This window comes from Nestor notabilis, unplaced genomic scaffold (assembly GCF_000696875.1).
Source record: "Nestor notabilis isolate BGI_N333 unplaced genomic scaffold, ASM69687v1 scaffold7008, whole genome shotgun sequence".
NCBI classification, from domain to species: Eukaryota; Metazoa; Chordata; class Aves; order Psittaciformes; family Psittacidae; genus Nestor; species Nestor notabilis.
Window position 1 is genome coordinate 8,945 of NW_009940505.1, and position 17,356 is coordinate 26,300.

Sequence of the window (17,356 nt, forward strand, 5' to 3'; positions counted from 1 at the left end):
GCTTTACTTCCGGGAAGCGCTGGCTCCTGGGCCTCCTCACCCTGTATGTGTTCCCTGCGCAGAGCCCAAGGGCAGGAGTGTGGCCTGTGCCGTGTTTTCTTGCTTTGCAAGAACAGCTGCATCAGTTAATTCGTTTGTGGTTAAACAAATTCCTCTCTAAAGCTCCATATAAGGAGCTTGCAGGCCTCGAGCTCTAAATAATCCCTTCAATCTTCCTGTTTGGAATGATGCGGTTGTTGTTGCTAATAATAATTCAACCCAACTTATAGGACAATAACATTTATTTAGAGCATGAGGGATTCCACATTATACAAACCCTTACATTTATTTTGTTTTTGTTTCACTGGTCCATTTCTACAACAAATACATCAGATCTACTATATAATAAAATTATTTACATTTCCAAACATGATTGGGTTTGTTTCTAAACCCTCTTACTGCTATTCACATACAGTACTTAAACAACAGCACAATACATTATTTTTAATACCTAAAAATGACAACCCTGTATTCTAATTTATGAAAAGTGGAAACAAATAAATTTACAATTGTCTTCCCCTCCCCTTCCATTTCATACAAACACATTAACCTAATGTGCTAACCCTGGGCTTCACTTTGTAAGTCCAGGGGGTTTTAGAAGAACCGAGTTTTTATATCTATTTATCTGTTTTTTAGAAAAAAAAAAATCATTTCTTGGGAACAGGATAATATTAAAAGGACTTTACTGTACAGAATTTTATTTAAAAAAGAAAAATCACAGCTCAAAATTGCTATTGGTAAATTCACACTCATTTACAAGTTTCATGTTTCCATGCAGTAATTTACTTGGATTTTCTTCTTTTTGACTGCATTGCACTGGCACTCGTTTCTGAAATTAAGAGAAGAAAAGAAGCATGGATACGAAGTCGATAAGCCATTCACCAGAGGTGCACAGACTGCCCTTCCACAATCACACCAGAGTGGAAACCTCGGAGGACCGGGATTCCCACAGACCCGGGACTGACTCTTCACCAAGTCACAACACAAACACCAACGCTGTGACACAGCTCAGCGCTCCCCCAGCTCTGGCAGGGCACGACTTCCAACTGTTAGGGCTTCAGCAATGCTGAACTCGCAATGGATCAGCCTTAAGATCTGTGTGGTTTTGTATGTTTAAGTGTTTAATGTTAGTTCCCCACACGCACAATGTGCTCAGATGTACCACAGGAGGAAGCCTCTGTGAAACGGGCACTAGGCACAAACTGTGGCAGTGGGAGCCAGCGTCATGGAGATGGTGCTATAAAAAACACTTAGGAAGGTCATTTGGAGCCTGCCACATGAATTACAAATGTAGTTGTTTGAGTCCTTGGCAAGTCAGGTCATTAGAAAACGAGTCTCTTGAGTGTACCTTATGATTCACAGAAAAGCAGCTATGCAGAAAGATACAAAACACTGTGAGCAGCAGTGCTCGTGGAAGCTGCAGTGAAAGCAGATGACATGTTCAGTGCACTTACCAAGGCACTAACGTTTCCATTTCAAAACAAAACAAAGAGAGTAAGGACCAAGGGTATTTGCATCTTTAGATCTTTCAAAAATGGGATTTTAAACGTTGGCAATGTATCTTTGGCTCTTGACAGTATTTTCCAAAAGCTATTAGAGCTGTGTGTATTTTAAGAGTCAATAGGGAAAAGATTTCCAAGACACCCAAGACATCTAAAGCTAGAGGAGCAACAGTACAACTCCATGGCTGTTATATGTTGTGTTTAAAAACCAAAATAAAGCAACATTACAAAATAGAACAAACTCAAAACTACAGTAAATGCTGCAAAAGCCCTTGCTGGAAAAGTACTCCAAGGAGTGACAATACCAACACAGCACCGGGTTTCAGAAGTGGAACACCTCAACAGGCACGACTCCCACTTACCAGAGCTCCCTCCAAGCAGCAGCACTATGGAAGCAGCTCGAGCAGTAGCTGCTGTAGCAAGCCCTGCTCCTGAGGTCCTTCTCTTACAGTTACCCCTCTGCCTCCTCCTTCCTGATGCTTAGCAAGGGGATTCCTACACCAACTGGTCAAAATCTACTTCTCTCTCCCTGCTACATTTCAGTTTTTTCCTAATTGCCACTTCTATAGTGGCCTTAATCCACCCCTATCTAAAGGGAGCTTCCCCCAGCCCCACATTCCTCTTTAACACAGACTAGAGTTTCTCAGGACACAGACAAGGTAACTACAGATGTCTAGAAGGAGGCCAGGAGCATACAAAACAAGTGTGCTTTCTTAAGCTATGATTCACTAACAAAAACACAGACCAGAGTAGGCACAAGTGGCAAACCCCCTTACACCAGCTCCCTCACTAACCCTCCAGCCTGTCCTTATCCACTAGAGAGCCTTGCTTGGCTCATTTTCTCTACCACCTGGAAGCAGGCATGGAGAGAAGGTAACCACAGCCTAAGGTACCACCTAGTAAGCTGGATCAGTGTTTTCAAGCAAACCCCTTAGATACTGCAGCAGTTTCAGGTGCATGTTTTAAAAGCAATGATTTTACTTACAGAGGTAAACAAATCACACAGTCAGTACAAAACCTCTGAGTTCTGGCATTATTTCAATGTGATGTACTTTCACGTTCCCACATTCTCAGCATTTGACATGCCACTGGTTGTCATCTTTAGGTTTACTCGTTACAGTATGGGGGCAGGCCCATACATTTCAGGTCCCTTCACACTCAGGACAGTATCACCAAATCTAAAGATTTTACATTGGCTTCACATTTTTCAAGTTTATCTTCACAATCATGAAAGAGAATTGATTTTTACAATACAGACTCAGATTCCTCTGCACAATCCTGCCACAGGAGTAGATTTAATTAAATTCAGCAGCCACAGAAGTGCAGAACACACAGGTCCCTCCATGTCATCTTTGAGATTCATCACACAATTATGTACAGCTGGAAGTCTTCTCTGAAACTCTTAAAATGCAAATATTCTTACCATCCAATTTTAGTATCTTCAGTGTGGAAAATGGTTGCTGAATTCAACTTGACTTCCTTTTATAAGAATTTTATATCAATACCTCTTTGTTCTGTATGTTATCTTTAATATATTGGTTGAATGTTGCCTCTTGACGGGTTCTCTCTACCCTTCTGCACAACTTTTGTCCATCAGAATTTTTCTGACCCTTAAATATAAGGAGCTGACAGAGTTTAGCTTCAGAAACACAGAATGGCACCATGGACTGTGCATTCTGGCAATGACCACGTGTTTCGCACAAATGCTGCATACTTTGTTTGAGATTGAAACCTGGGTAGCAATAAGGCACGTCAGCAACTGCTAATGCCACGGGTTAGTATCTGTAACTTTAGGATTTCATGTGTTCTTGGAAAGAACAGCTGAGGCTCTGTGCTAGCTCACAGCACTCCTTGGTGCTCCAGGCTGCCATCCAGGCAGCGTTCTGAACGTGCCTGAACCACAGCAGTTGGCTTCACAAGAGCTGACCGTGCGCTTGGGAAGACTTTAGTATCTGTCTTGTGGCTTTCAGGCTTCAGGAAAACAAAAAAAAAGTGACTTTTTAACTTGAGGACAGTCCTTTCAATGGCAACATGTTTCTGCCAAGAGAATTCAACTTCAACTAGGCAAGCTTGCTGAACGCTATGTTGTTGAGCACTGCAGGAAACAAGCTCCACAAATTTAACAACAGGAAACTCACACAAGATTCACTGCCAGCACAGATGTCAGTCAATACTTCAACACCAACCTGTGTCTAAATCTTTGAAACTAGAGTTAAAAGCACACTTAGAAGCTGCAAACCATCGTTACGAGCCAGCTATCGAAGGGGTTATACTTGGGGCAGTACATTACTTCCTGCCCTCTCCAGAGAAATGACGGCTGTGGATTTTACCTTTTGCAGTGCTGGATGCAGACGCTGGTCGGGAGGACCTCTTGCGCTGTCCGTTCTCTACAGTTTCCTGTGGAGCGGCAGAATCCTCTGTTCTTGAATTTCTTCTATTTGGAGTTTTAGACTTTTCACAATTCTCTTTTGTCTCATTACTAATAAAGTGGGACAAAATATTTCTGATGAAGTGTAAGAAGAATTATGCTTTTCTATGCAACTCAGACAAGCTGGAGGATGGACCGACACAGGTACCAGTTCCGGACTATTAGCACTGAAGATATGAAATGCTAGAGATACCAGAAGTTTTATCAGATGCAGAATGACCTGAGTAAGCCAGAGTATAGTCCGTTTCTATTAAAAATTATCAGAGGATACAGAATTGAGAAGTCCTCAAAGAGAATATTTTCAACATTAGAAGACCAAGAAATTAGATGCATTATAAATTGTCTGCTCTGTTTTCCACAGGTGCCACCATTACTGAAGTCTAGGAAAAGCAAACAAGTTACATTAGAGACTGCTATGATATGGGAACACAGAGTTGAAATTGCAGATGAACATAAGGAGGCATTATGAACTCTTCAGGGAGTATGCCAGCTTTTGCTTTTACTACAAGACTCGCTCCATTGAGCTTCACATATTAAAAAGCTGAAGGCTTACTTAAAGCTTTCTGAAAGCTTTAAAGCTTGAAGTTAAAATGTTTTATTTTCTTTTTATGATGGACAGCTTTTTCTGCTATAATAAATAATTTTAGGTAGTGTGGAAATCCGTGTTTCCTGTCCCTGAGACAACAGATAGAGTGCTGCATTTTGTAATTAACTCTATTTTATCACTCTTAACCTTGTGAATTCCTCCTGAGGTTTGGGTGTTTTCTCCTTAAGGCATTAATGCCAGACAATTTCTGATGACTAAGTGGTTTCTGAAGATTACACTAAACTTATCTCCTGTGAATTCAAAGGTAAGTAATTAATCAAATAAAACACTCTGCTGATACTGGATAAGGAGAAACACAACTCATTTCATGCCCTTTGGGTGATACTTGCAAGATGTCAAGAAAGGCTGCCTTAATGAGAGAACTGATTGAAAACACACAGAGCAGACCTGCACATTCCAGAGGTTCCACTACACTGTCACTGGTTCAGAGGAAGTCCTACTTTGAGAGGAAAACCTACTACAAACACTTGTAATTTTAACTATCAGATACCTGGAATAAAACAGTTTGTCAATGACAGACAAACATCCTCAAGCAAGGAAACACACAGTAGAGGAGAATATAGAAGCACATGGATTGTCTCAGATACAAAATAAATCATAGACAGTATTATGGGATCCTCCAAACAGGTCACAAACTTCTGCTCAGTAACATGGGCAGCTGAAATAGCAGCCACTTACTTCAGAGGATACTTGGAGGTAAGAAAACAGGCATCAACAGCTGAAGTTCAGTTATTACAGACAATTTTTACAGATCTAGTGACTAATCCATAGCTTGGATGTCTCCCAGGAACCAACATATCACTTCTTTTATAGGAGGAAATCAAGTTGGCCCAAGTAAAAATATTTCCAGTGCTTTATAGGTTGCAAGTTCCTCTAAGGTTTATACCTTATGGTGTTGAACTCCAGGAGGCTGAAGCTGGCTGCTCTGTCAGCCATCACTAGGCTCACAGTTTGCCTGAACAACTCCCTTCTTTTCTGGTCTTGCCCAGAAAAGCATTAGTCCAGAAAAATACAATCAGAAATGCACTCGTGGTAATTTGACGTGTGTATGAGTTTGGAGAACAGCCGTGCCAGGGCACTTTGTTTGGAGACTCTGCTCACCTGGGAAGTGTCACACCATCAGCTTTTCAGAGAAACTGTACCCTAAAGAAAACTTGCCCTGAAATTTCAGTTCATCTTTGATACAAGTAGGAAGATCCAATCCATGTGAAGGTAAATACAGTTAAATATTCAATTTGGAGTCACTCCCGATCTGAGGAAGGGTATTGTGCTCCCTCCCTTACAAAAGATGACACTGCCTTCCTTCCTGATGAACCAAATGAATGAATTGCATCTCTTGCCCTGGCTTAGGGCATCACTGCACTGATGAGGGAGCATCAAAAACCCAGCCATTCATGCCTGCACTATTATCCAGAAACCTTACAAAGGTTTGTCATTACTGCCTAGACTGAGTTTAAGAGCCTGGTGAGTTTGGAATCTAACAGAAACAGATCTTGGAAACCATATTTTCTTCTGGCAGAACACAATCTTTTGAAATTCGATCTTTTAATTCCTAAGTGCGTTAACTGGGACAAGATGAAGTTTCTACCTGACTTTCCTATCAGATTTTGGCAAAGTATCAACAAGGAAACACAGAGGGAATCTGGAGAAAAGAGTCACAAGGGCAGAAACCCCCCTAAACTTTAGGAAGGCTAACGTGCAGAAAACAAAAACTTGCACAAGAACTAAGCTGTAAGCTTTGGGGGGGTTTAGTTTTGATTTGATTTCAGAAAATATCAAACAGTACAACCATCAAGACCCTTCCAGGACATGAAACAGGCCTGAAAGGGGTAAGAGGAAACACAGCCCAAAGCCTGAAGGCAGACTTGGGAAAAAAGTTACCTTACATTCTGCATTTCAGCAATGTTTTGAAACACAGTTGAGCCCAATCTCTTAGCAGGACAGAAAGGGTATGGACAAGAAAATGAAAAGCAGTAGCAGAAGGTGTGCAACTGAAGCAAAGAGAAAGGGACTTCCTCCCGTGAAAGCTACATCTATTCTGCATCTACACAAACTATCTCCTTACCTTTGACCAGCAACTACCGGAGCATTTGTTTCAAGTTCTACAAGAGAAAAAGATAATTTTAAAATCCACTGACAAGGCATGACCATCTCACATTATTCTCATTATGCTTTAGGTCTGAAGAACAAACTTCTCTCATCTGTTGTTTCTCATAAAGCAAACTAACATATCGAACGAGTACCAGGTCAGCCAAGTGCTCTTTCTGCCTATGGCATGCCCCAGCTAAGCCAGAGGAAAGCTTAAAGGAACCCTGCAGAAGAAAACCATAAAGTTCCTGACAAGAGCTACAGTCCTCTCCCTTTTTTAGCTCCCATTTTAGACAGTTTATCACTTCTAAAACTTCTAGGGTTTATTCGTTTTAAACCTTAAAAGTACTAATGTGGATCTATTCTGAATGTAAAATTTTGCCTTAACCCAACCACCTCTTACAGCAAGACCTTCTAATGCAAAAGGAGGTGATTTCCTGAAACCCAATTATACTTCTGCTGAATTGGAAAATCTCTCAGGAGATGATGTAGAGAAGTCTGATCTGCCTTCTTTACCCCTTTCTCTTAGTGATTTTATAAGTACTGATCAGGATTCCTTGTGAGTTTCACCACAATCAGCTGCTCTTCTTTTTATCATAAAAGATTCCTCATCTTTTTACTGTCCATCTTTTCATTCTCCCCATATCCACCAGACCCTTTGTTGAGAGGGATTGTCTATACCTAAACACAGCACCTCTGGTGAGAAACTGCCTTAGGGATCACCATCACAGTGCAAGGTATTAACTCACTGTTCATTTGTCATTCTGCCTATAACATACTCCATCTCATCCTTAAACACCCTCCAACCTCTGGGACAGTGCTGCATAGAATTGTGGCTTTGCCTTTAGGATCAATTTAGTACCTAAAGTTTGACAGAGTGTAGACATGGAATAGAGGTATAAAAAAAGGGTAAAAAACCAGGTAATATCTGTCCCCTCCTGGTAAACACCCCTTACAATATGTATGGTTGAAACATCGGACTCTTCAGTGTAAGTCTATATAACACTACCTGGGAAAAACAGATTATCTTGGTAACAAAAGAAATACAGACCAAGCAACATAAGGAAAGAGTTACTCTTCTTCCTACCCAAAATTTGAACAGGGAGAATATCCAACATCAAAAAACCCAACCCCCAAATTACCAAGCATGTTATGTTAGTGACCATTAAATACACATTAAACTAAATGCATCTTCAGTTACCTATATTCTGCTTTTCCAAAGTAAGATTTACCTGTTCTTTGAACAGTACTTTCTGATGTTGCAACTGAACTTTTTTTCTGTGTTAAAGGTTGAGAGGATGCTAGAATAAAAGTGGAGGGAAAAAGCATTATTTTCAAAGGGAGTCACAAGCAGTTTCTATTGCACAGTTGGGCTGCTTTTACAGAACACTGCATCTTCCAGCATACTGCAACTTTTTCATTTGCAGGTGCAATATTGTTAACCTATGCTCTGCTCTCCTCCCACCACACACACCTCCCCAGGTTAAAAAGAAAACTTTGGCAAAATTATACCAAGTTTTCTCAAACTAGAAAAAGTGCTGAAATTCAATATCATAAATCATTTTTATGGTTTTTAATGGTAACAGTTTTTCACCAGACTGAGAAATTAAAGAAAGTCCTAGAAATTAAAGAGCTTAGTCTCTCTCAAATTAATGCTCATTTCAACAGAAGTCCTGGGGAAAAAAAGCTTCTTTGTTAATGAATCAATGCCCTCACTCTTTCAATTGTGAGGGTGCAAAATATGCACCAGCGGCTCCCTTGAAGTCCTTTGGCAACAAGATGACGTGGCTTAACATTCTTTAGGTTGCCAAGCTAAAATATAAGATGGAAAACCAATTCTTGTCAGGTTACTGTTTTCTAGTCTACTCTTATATGTGATAATGAACATAGGAAGAACATGAAGATGGAATGTTAAACATTCCTGTTTAAATGAAGAATATCCACTTCCATATTTCTCCTAACAGATCAGAATTCCTCCTGTGAAGCTCAAAGGAAACATTTCCATTTTCTACTGGCACACAGCTATGACATACATCTAACAGCCACAGGGGAAGTCACGTTCAAGCTTAAGTTCTCAGTTTAGCTGACTTGTGTGGATTTTACTGTCCTGGGTTCAGCTGTAACAGTCATTTTTTCTCCTCCTTAGCAGCTGGTGCAGTGCTGTGGTTTTGACTTTCAGCCTGGGAACAACGCTGATAACACCGATGGTTTTAGTTGTTGCTCAGTAATGTTTACTCTGACCAAGGACTTTCTCAGTCTCATGCTCTGCCAGGGAGGAGGGGAGGCCGGGAGGAAGCAGAGACAGGACACCTGACCCAAACTGGCCAAAGGGCTATTCCATACCACAGCACGTCATGCCCAGTATAGAAACTGGGGGGAGTTACCCGGAAGGCCCAGATCGCTGCTCGGGTCGGGCTGGGTATCGGTCGGCGCGTGGTGAGCAATTGTATCCTCTCTCTCCCCTTGTTATTTCCCTTATCATTATTAGTGGTAGCAGTAGTGGTTTGTATTATACCTTAGTTACTGAACTACTCTTATCTCAACCTGTGGGAGTTACATTCTTTTGATTCTCCTCCTCATCCCTCCGGGAGCGGGGTTGCGGGGGAAAGAAGAGGGGAGCGAGCGAGTGGCTGCGTGGTTCTGAGTTACTGGCTGGGCTTAAACCATGACACTCAGAAACAAGAAAGTAGTTGTCAGCCTTGGCTACGGGATCTAGTTTTTATGATGTTCATGGAGCAAAGCAATTACGAGGTTTACAGAAGCAGCCCTACATTTACACAGGGTAGCACTGGACTTACCTGCATTCTGTAGCAGTTCCTGATGTGCTCCTGCTTTTTCCTCCACCACAGCAGCCCCGGTTTGCTCAGCCGGTACACCACCGTGGTTACTGCCATTAGTGCTTGGTGCTGCGGGTGCGAGGTCTGGGGCTGCGGGAGTGGTTACAACCGGTGGTACGCTGGCAGGAGGAGTGCTTGTTGATGTGCTCGGAGACGTGGAGGCAGGAGCAGCAGCCGTGGTGCTGGCACCTGAACTGCCAGGCCCAGAAGTGCTCTGTTTTAGAAGACTGGGTGCTGGCGGTGTCACAGTTTTATTATCTAGTTCTGCTGGTGATTGCTCTGTTCCTGAACTGTTTGGGACCAATGTTTCTAGTCCCTGACCTTCTGCTTCACCATCCAAAGCATATTGCTCTTCCCCTTTCTCAAGGGAGCCAGTGACTTTCTTGCATGCTTTTGTCAACAAGAGTTGGCCAATCTTATCTACTTTTCCCTTCCCCTTACTTGATGAAACAGGGCTGCGTCTGTTCCCAGATCCCGGACTACTCGTCAGAAGAGGTGAAACAACAGGTCCTGACTGTGTTGCTGTAACAGAGCACTGGTCACCTGAGCCACCACTTTGAGAAGAAGTCTCCTCTGGGCTGAAGTCTTTGCCTTGCTGAGCGGGGAGATTTGAAGGAGCACTGGAAGAAGTTGTAGCGGGAGAAGGCAGCTGAACAGGAGGTGCCAAGGGATTAAGAACCAGTGGCCTGCTGGTGGGAATACTAGAAACGGGACTGCTGGATGATGTGCTGGGAGGAGTGGGTGTGGAGGAGAACTTTATATTCTGTGGTAAATGCAAAGGCCCAACGACCGCGACCGATTGAGGCATGAGACTAGAGTTAGAAGTCATGGGGGCTGCTGGAATTGTACTTGACTGAGAGCCCTTCATAACCTGAATTATTGATGATGAGTTTATAAAAACGGGTGTAATAAACTGTGGTCGAGCATTAGACTGAACTGCTGACTGTCCCTCAGACACCATGACTTTGTTCCCTACATTGGGCATTGTGACAACAGTTGACACCAATGCAGGCTGCAGGTGAGATGGCAACGGTGCTGATGTATTAGCAGAAGATGTAATAGGGTTTGAAGTTACAAAAACCGTTATCTGGTTGGGAGGTAAAGGACCTGAAATAGAAGAGGAGCTGACAGGCCTCTGCATTACTGGAGGAACACTCTGTGCAACACTTGAGTTTATTTCTCCCAGTTCCTGGTGTCCTGGAGTTGAACAGGACTCATTATTTTGAGGCAAGCTAAGTGAATTAGATGGCTCTTTGCCCGAGGATGAATCCTGCAGTGGAGGAATGACAGCTATCTTCTTTAGCTCCTCACTAGTGGTAACTATAGGTGCCATTTCAAGACCAGTCAGCCCAGGAGGCTTAATGGTTACGTTAGGAGCTCCAGAATTATCAAGAAGTTGACTTAAAGACGTTGGTGCCTCTCTCATAGCTGGAGATACCATGGGTTTACTTTCCTCCAAGGCTGGAAGCTTACTGGTGTCCAAAGCTTGCCCATCTTTTTTTGGCTGTTCTTCTGGAACTAACATTTTCATTTCTGGAGTAGGGATACCTTTTAGTTCAATACTGGGCTGGTCTTTGTTAGCTTGGACACCTTGTGCACTCTGACACTCGTTATCTTGAGGCACACTAACGCTCTCTTTATTGTCTTCAGGAAAGGTACAGAAACTGTAGGATTCTGATTACTTAGCATGTTGTTATTTTGGAAACTTGAAGTCACAGGTGTTGGCAAAGGAGAGGGACCAGCCATCATATTTCTTTGTAATTCCATGTTCTGCAGGAGAGATGGATTCTGTGGAGTTGTCAATGATAATTTAGCTGCTTTTGAATTCTGTCTGCCAGGGCTTGGGGTAGTTTTCCTACTGGATCCAGGACTGGACCTTCGACTATTGCTTGGACTTGCTCTCTTTGTTCCTCCAGTGTTGGTTTGTTTTCCTGAATTAATGACCACACTTTCCAATTTGTGTGACTGTGGAGAAGCAAAACTAGACTGATTGTTAATGGTGAGATTTGATGGGGCTTGTCCAATCGCCTTCAAAGTAGTGGGATTAAGACCCTGCTGATCAAATCCTCTATTGAGATTAGGCCTGGGAGGTAAAGGAATATTAATCTGGGGAGGGAACAGACCAGCTATAGAAGCATTGAGTCTCTCTGGAGACAAGCTGATTTCTGATGGTTCTGTGCTAGGTGGTCGGTTATTAGGAGTCTGAGGATAGTATGGCCTTGGGCTTGCTCTGTTTGGGGTTTTAGGCCTTGCAGTTTGTGATGGGGTGGCAACATTTGGAAAATGGTGTGTAAGAGCACTAGGCAGAGAATTTGACTGCTGCTGGGGACTTGCACCTTGGGCAGTTGAAAGTGGGGATGGTCCAGTTTTGGGTCCTGTCATCATTAATTGGTTTTGTGAAACTACTAAATGAGATGTCAAATTATTCTGAGCTGCTGACGCTGGGGGGCCTTCAGCTCCACCTCCTTCTGGAAGGGAGGAAACTGATGAAACCTCTCCAAGGGGTGAGCTGGAAGGATTCTGGATGTTATCTTGATAAACCATTTTTCTTGCATTATTTCCCAGGGGAGGATTGCCTGGCAAGGAAATTCTTTGTTTATCAGGAGATGGAGGCACTGACCCAGGACCCTGGAGGTTAACCATTACTGGCATGTTACCACTCTGCTGCATTGGCATTCGTTGAGCATCTGGATTGAGAGGCCCTCTAGGTGGGTGAACTCCTTGTGGTACAGGAAGCCTGACTGACTTGGGATCCTGCTGCATCATAAGCATCATCATCATCTGCTGCTGCTGCTGCTGCTGTGGTGTTTGTGGTGGTGCCTGGGCTTGCTGTGCTGGTGGCTGTGGCTGCTGCTGTGGCTGTGGCTGCGGCTGTGGCTGCTGCGCATGTGGCATGAGTTGAGGTGGCATCTGCTGAAGTGGTCTTTGTTCCACTGGCTGAGATGGATAACCTAGAGACAACAAGATGATACATTCATTAAAACCAATCAAAGATCAGAGAAAGCAGAATTTCTGTAACAAACAGGATCAGATAAAGTATAGCCGGGAGCCTGTTTGTCTTATGCAAGAGCCACATGAATGAAACAGGCTTTACAAATAAGCACAAAGACTTCCCTGAATTCTTAGAAGTCCTTTTACTTAGTGTATGAATGACTTGCATGACATACAATTGCAGATCTCTTAGTACATCATAGCAGCTAGTATTACTTCAGATTCACACCACCTGGAAAGTCTCTGCAACTGTCCAGGGGCTTGCTTTCACTTACAATTGCAGAGTTGGACTTTCACTAATATTCCTCAAAACAACCTTAAGGGTTTGATATGCCCTGTGGGACACGGCCTGGCATACCTGCTACAGGTCTGACATTTTCTAGTGTACAAAGGAGAATCTGCCATGTATTACTTGGCTAAAAATGATGCTAACAACCACCCATGTGGCTTATAATATAAATGCCTTTGCAGACCTTAGATTTAATTCTCCCTACGTGCAAAGCATAATTCCAACTGCAACCTCTACTTCTTAAGGCTCAAAAATCAGCTATTGGTTAACACTTTTTAATGCATTAGTCTATGCTACAGCTAGAAATACAGATTTTTTTTAATCAATTATGCTACTGCTGATTCAGTATGATACCTACAGGATGACACATGAGACTGTGGCCACCTCTTCATTTTGAGCTAATTCAAAGAAAACATTTTAACAATGGTACCAATTAGTTACTAGGAGAGAAAAAAGCTTTGGGCTTGAATGTGTGATGACACAAAATAGAACTGTCATAAAGATCACTTAAAAGCTCTCCTATAGTTGTTACATTCAGATAATGCACAGAAAAAACCCACTACCTGGTGGCCTACTTGCAAAATCCGGAAGCTTGGGTCCTGAATTATCCAAGTTCATTCCTTGATCTCCAGACATCGATGACTGATCACTCTCCTCCAGGCCAGCTGGACGTGGTTCTGAAGAACTGGAAGAAAAATAACAACTGTATTTAAGATCCAGCCTCACGTCAGTGTTTGACTTCTGCTTCCAGAACTCAAGGAATTAAATCCTAGTGCTTTTCACAGACCTGCAAGTAACTCACTGAAACGCACCACTACCTCTGGTGTAAAAGGACACACTTGAACACAGAGCCCAGGTCTGCTGACAGTCACATTTCTACCTTGAATACAAGTTTTATAACTAATAGAATGCCAATGGATATTCCAAATGATATAGATATGTATATGCAAACTAAATTGAATTCCCTCTAATACTGCTGTGGCATCTGTATAGGTAAGTAACTATCATGGGAAGAAGCACAGAAATGTATTTCAATGGTAGCAACACTTCTTCCAGTGTCATACACAGAAGTGACAAGCTCAGGATAACAAAGACCTCCATAAACACAACAAAAATGCACTGATGTATTGGACATTATGTCACCCACCAGAGCACAAACCTTTCTGGGATACTGAGACTCTGCAAGTGATTATGGAATCACAGAACGGTAGGGCTGGAAGGGACCTTAAAGCTCATCCAGTTCCAACGCCCTGCCACGGGCAGGGACACCTTCCACTAGAGCAGGTTGCTCCAAGCCCCTGTGTCCAACCTGGCCTTGAACACTGCCAGGGATGGGGCAGCCACAGCTTCTCTGGGCACCCTGTGCCAGCGCCTCAGCACCCTCACAGGGAAGAACTTCCTTATATCTAACCTAAATCTCCCCTCTGTCAGGTTAAAGCCATTTGCCTTGTCCTCTCAGTACATTCCTTTGTAAAAAGTCCCTCTCCATGTTTCTTGTAGCCCCTTTAAGCACTGGAGCTGCTCTAAGGTCTCCCCTTCAGGAGCCTTCTCTTCTCCAGGCTGACCCAGCCCAGCCCTCTTAGCCTGGCTCCAGAGGAGAGCTGCTCCAGCCCTCAGAGCATCTCTCTCCTCTGGACTCGCTCCAACAGGTCCACGTCCTTATTTTGGGAGCCCCAGAGCTGGATGCAGGACTGCAGCAGGAGTCTCAGAGCAGAGGGAGTGAATCCCCTTCCTCAACCTGGTCATGCATGCACCCCAAGATACAGTTGGCTTTCTGGGCTGCAAGTGCACACTGGTAACTCATAGTCAGCTTTTTGTCCATCAGTATCCCCAAGTCCTTCTCTAGGACTGTATAATAAAAGCACTGAATTAAAGACATCAAAGTTAGCTCTCTTGCCAACAAAGAGAGGCAGAATCATGCAGAAATGGCAAGGACAAAGACATTTTCAGCAAAGTAAGACTCTAGTAAATAAAGATGGAGAGATCTATCTTACTGAGTGTCTCTGGCATCTGCACAGCAGACATGAAGAGACCCAGGCCTGTCCTCATGTCCTAATAGGTACCAACATTCACAAAGCAGCATGTGACTTCGAAGTCCCTGAACTTTCACAGGTCAAAACTGGGGAGAACAATCCCAAGACAGAAGGTAAGAAATGGGTCAAACACAGAATGCCCAAGCAGTGCTGTTGAGCAGGCAAGTATTGCCAAGGAAAGCATTTGGAGTCAATCCTTTTGTCTAATCCAGCACACTCCCAATCCTTGTGATGCAGTTATTGTTGGCTTACATGCCTCCACCAATGAATTTGATGAAAGCTAGTAAAATGCAGAGACATGCCCCAGAAGCATTTATTAGCAGCCATAAACGAACAAAAATGGTGGCACCAAAAATCACCCAGAGGAGCTGCAGCCTTTGAGGTAGGTGCCAGCAACGTGACCTGGAACAACCGCCTACAACTGTGAATACAATCTAAGGTTTGTGATTTTGCCACTTATGATTTCTTTATAATGGTGGGAGATTGAAAATACTACTGTTAAAGATCAGACAGAAGCCAGTGCAGAGCAGCACTGCACAAACAGGTTTAACCTAGAAAACAATGGTGGTGCAAAATGAATTCTTAGAAAACATCTCCTGCCAGATGGGTCTGATGAGGCATGTACAAACTGTGCAAACAGACCCGAGTGTTGTTTGCTAGCAAAGAGCAGCAGTTATTGTAGGAAAGGCTGCTGTTGTAATTGCTGGAAAATTCAAACATCACTTGAAGTTTGAATGTAGCCGAATTCACTGGGCATGTTTAGCAACCATCAAAAAAACCCAGATTCTGAATACAAATAATAATGAAGTTTGTGAGAGGGACAAATATTCTGTATTTGGTCTTCTTTCTCCTTGCTCTGGACATAAAAAACCCAAACAACTGCACATCAGGTACAGAACGGACTGTTATAAGTGAACCCTTTGTTCCACCAGCTGCATCCTCAAGCACAACCTTCAGATACAAAAGCCCTTGTCAGAGCGGAGAGAGAACTCCAGAATACAAAAAGAAAACCCAAAACAAACCAACAAACCCCAAACAAACAAAAAAACACAGCAAAAAGCACTGCAGATGCTGAGATAAGGTGTGCAAAAATGAAGTTACAGTTCAGATGTGAGCAGAACCAGCCCTGCTGACATGGTAAAATGCTCTGCAACAGCTTTTGGATTTATAGAAGGACACTTGTCATCTGATGCTAAATGAGTTCCATTTCCTTGTGTACAGGGGGACTGTCATCTCCAGATCTAAGGTTAAAGCTCTCTGTATCTGGTTGAGAACCCCCTCCCTGTCCCACAGCACTGTCACCCCCTGCCCAGCACCCACCACCTGGGGTGCTGCAGACCCCAAAGCCCACAGGGGTTTCACTAAATGTGTTCTTTCTGTTCTGCCAGAACTCATGATGTTCCTGCTCTGTGCACAGGGGAACACTGAACAACTGCTTGTTTGTGCAGGTATTTAACAGAATTCACTAACATGTTTTATCTACAAACACATTCTATTTAGCATCTTTTCCTCAGTTTATATCCTATTATCTACAATCTTTGGGATCAGAAAACAGAGGCAATCACTTTTGAACATCCTACTTTTCCAAATGCCGTGGTTCACATTCCAATGCTGAGTTGCTCAATTAAGCAAACTCTTAAAACTATTTTACACTCAGCTGAATAAACTCCTTCAGTATCACTTATCCTATTTACGTTCAATATTCACTCCTTCAATATTCACTTATCCTATTTACATTCTGCTATGGCTCAGTCTTCAAACCATATTACTAATGGTACTTTTGTTTCTTTATTCTTACATCTCAGAAATTATTTCTAAGAAAGAAACAGGATCATTTTTAGTGTGTATCAAACATTTCCACAGGAGGTTTGCTGCTCTGAATTCTAAGTTTTCAGAGGAAGAACGGCAGGGAAGAAGCCGAGATGAAAGCATCCCATTTTGCTTCTGACGCAAAAGAAAGTGATCCAAAGCAGATTTAAAAGAATCAGCAATTCCAAGACAGGAAAATGCTGAGCTTGCCTAATGATGCTAAGGCAGGCGGGAGCCAATGGTGCAGGGAGGTATTACAGTCAGCTTGCATTGCAGTTGCCCTCTTTTTGCTGGAGAATAATCTCAACATTTGTAAGGATAGCTCCCTTCTCAATGCTCCTGCAAGGATAAAGTGACTAGTACACAGCCCATTAAGAAACAAAATGCTCATCACTATCAGGTGCCAACATAGCATTCTGCAGGTAGCAATGGCAAAGGAATGTTCACTGAAAATTTAACTCCACAGTGGTATTTCCTTTGTTAATTACACTGAAATCTGATTAAAAGCCATATTTAAGAGCTAAGAATTCTTTTGACTCGTCAGTTCAATAGAAAAGTTGTAATTTAGGCTTCTTTTATTGTGAAAACTTTTTAACAAGCAAATAATCTTGTGGGACTTTGTAAGCTCAGAGGAGAGCTTTATATACCTGCTTATTGATATTCCTAGGCCACAGGGAATGAAGCTGGGTGATGATTGGTAAGACAAATGAAACCAAAATCCTAACAAGGCTTT

General features: G+C 42.7%; 1 protein-coding gene across 1 annotated transcript in view; it reads right to left on the reverse strand.

Moving 5' to 3' along the window:
* Window positions 1-490: 490 nt before the first annotated feature.
* NCOA6 (nuclear receptor coactivator 6) overlaps window positions 491-17,356 on the reverse strand; it is a 29,906-nt gene continuing 13,040 nt past the window's right edge. Inside the window, exons 8-12 of the mRNA XM_010020385.1 lie at window positions 13,345-13,466; window positions 7,897-7,965; window positions 6,642-6,678; window positions 3,872-4,020; window positions 491-868 (exon numbers count right to left, since the gene is read on the reverse strand). Coding sequence (XP_010018687.1) covers window positions 822-868; window positions 3,872-4,020; window positions 6,642-6,678; window positions 7,897-7,965; window positions 13,345-13,466 — 424 coding nt within the window. The 3' untranslated portion in view covers window positions 491-821. The remainder of the gene's footprint in view (window positions 869-3,871; window positions 4,021-6,641; window positions 6,679-7,896; window positions 7,966-13,344; window positions 13,467-17,356) is intronic.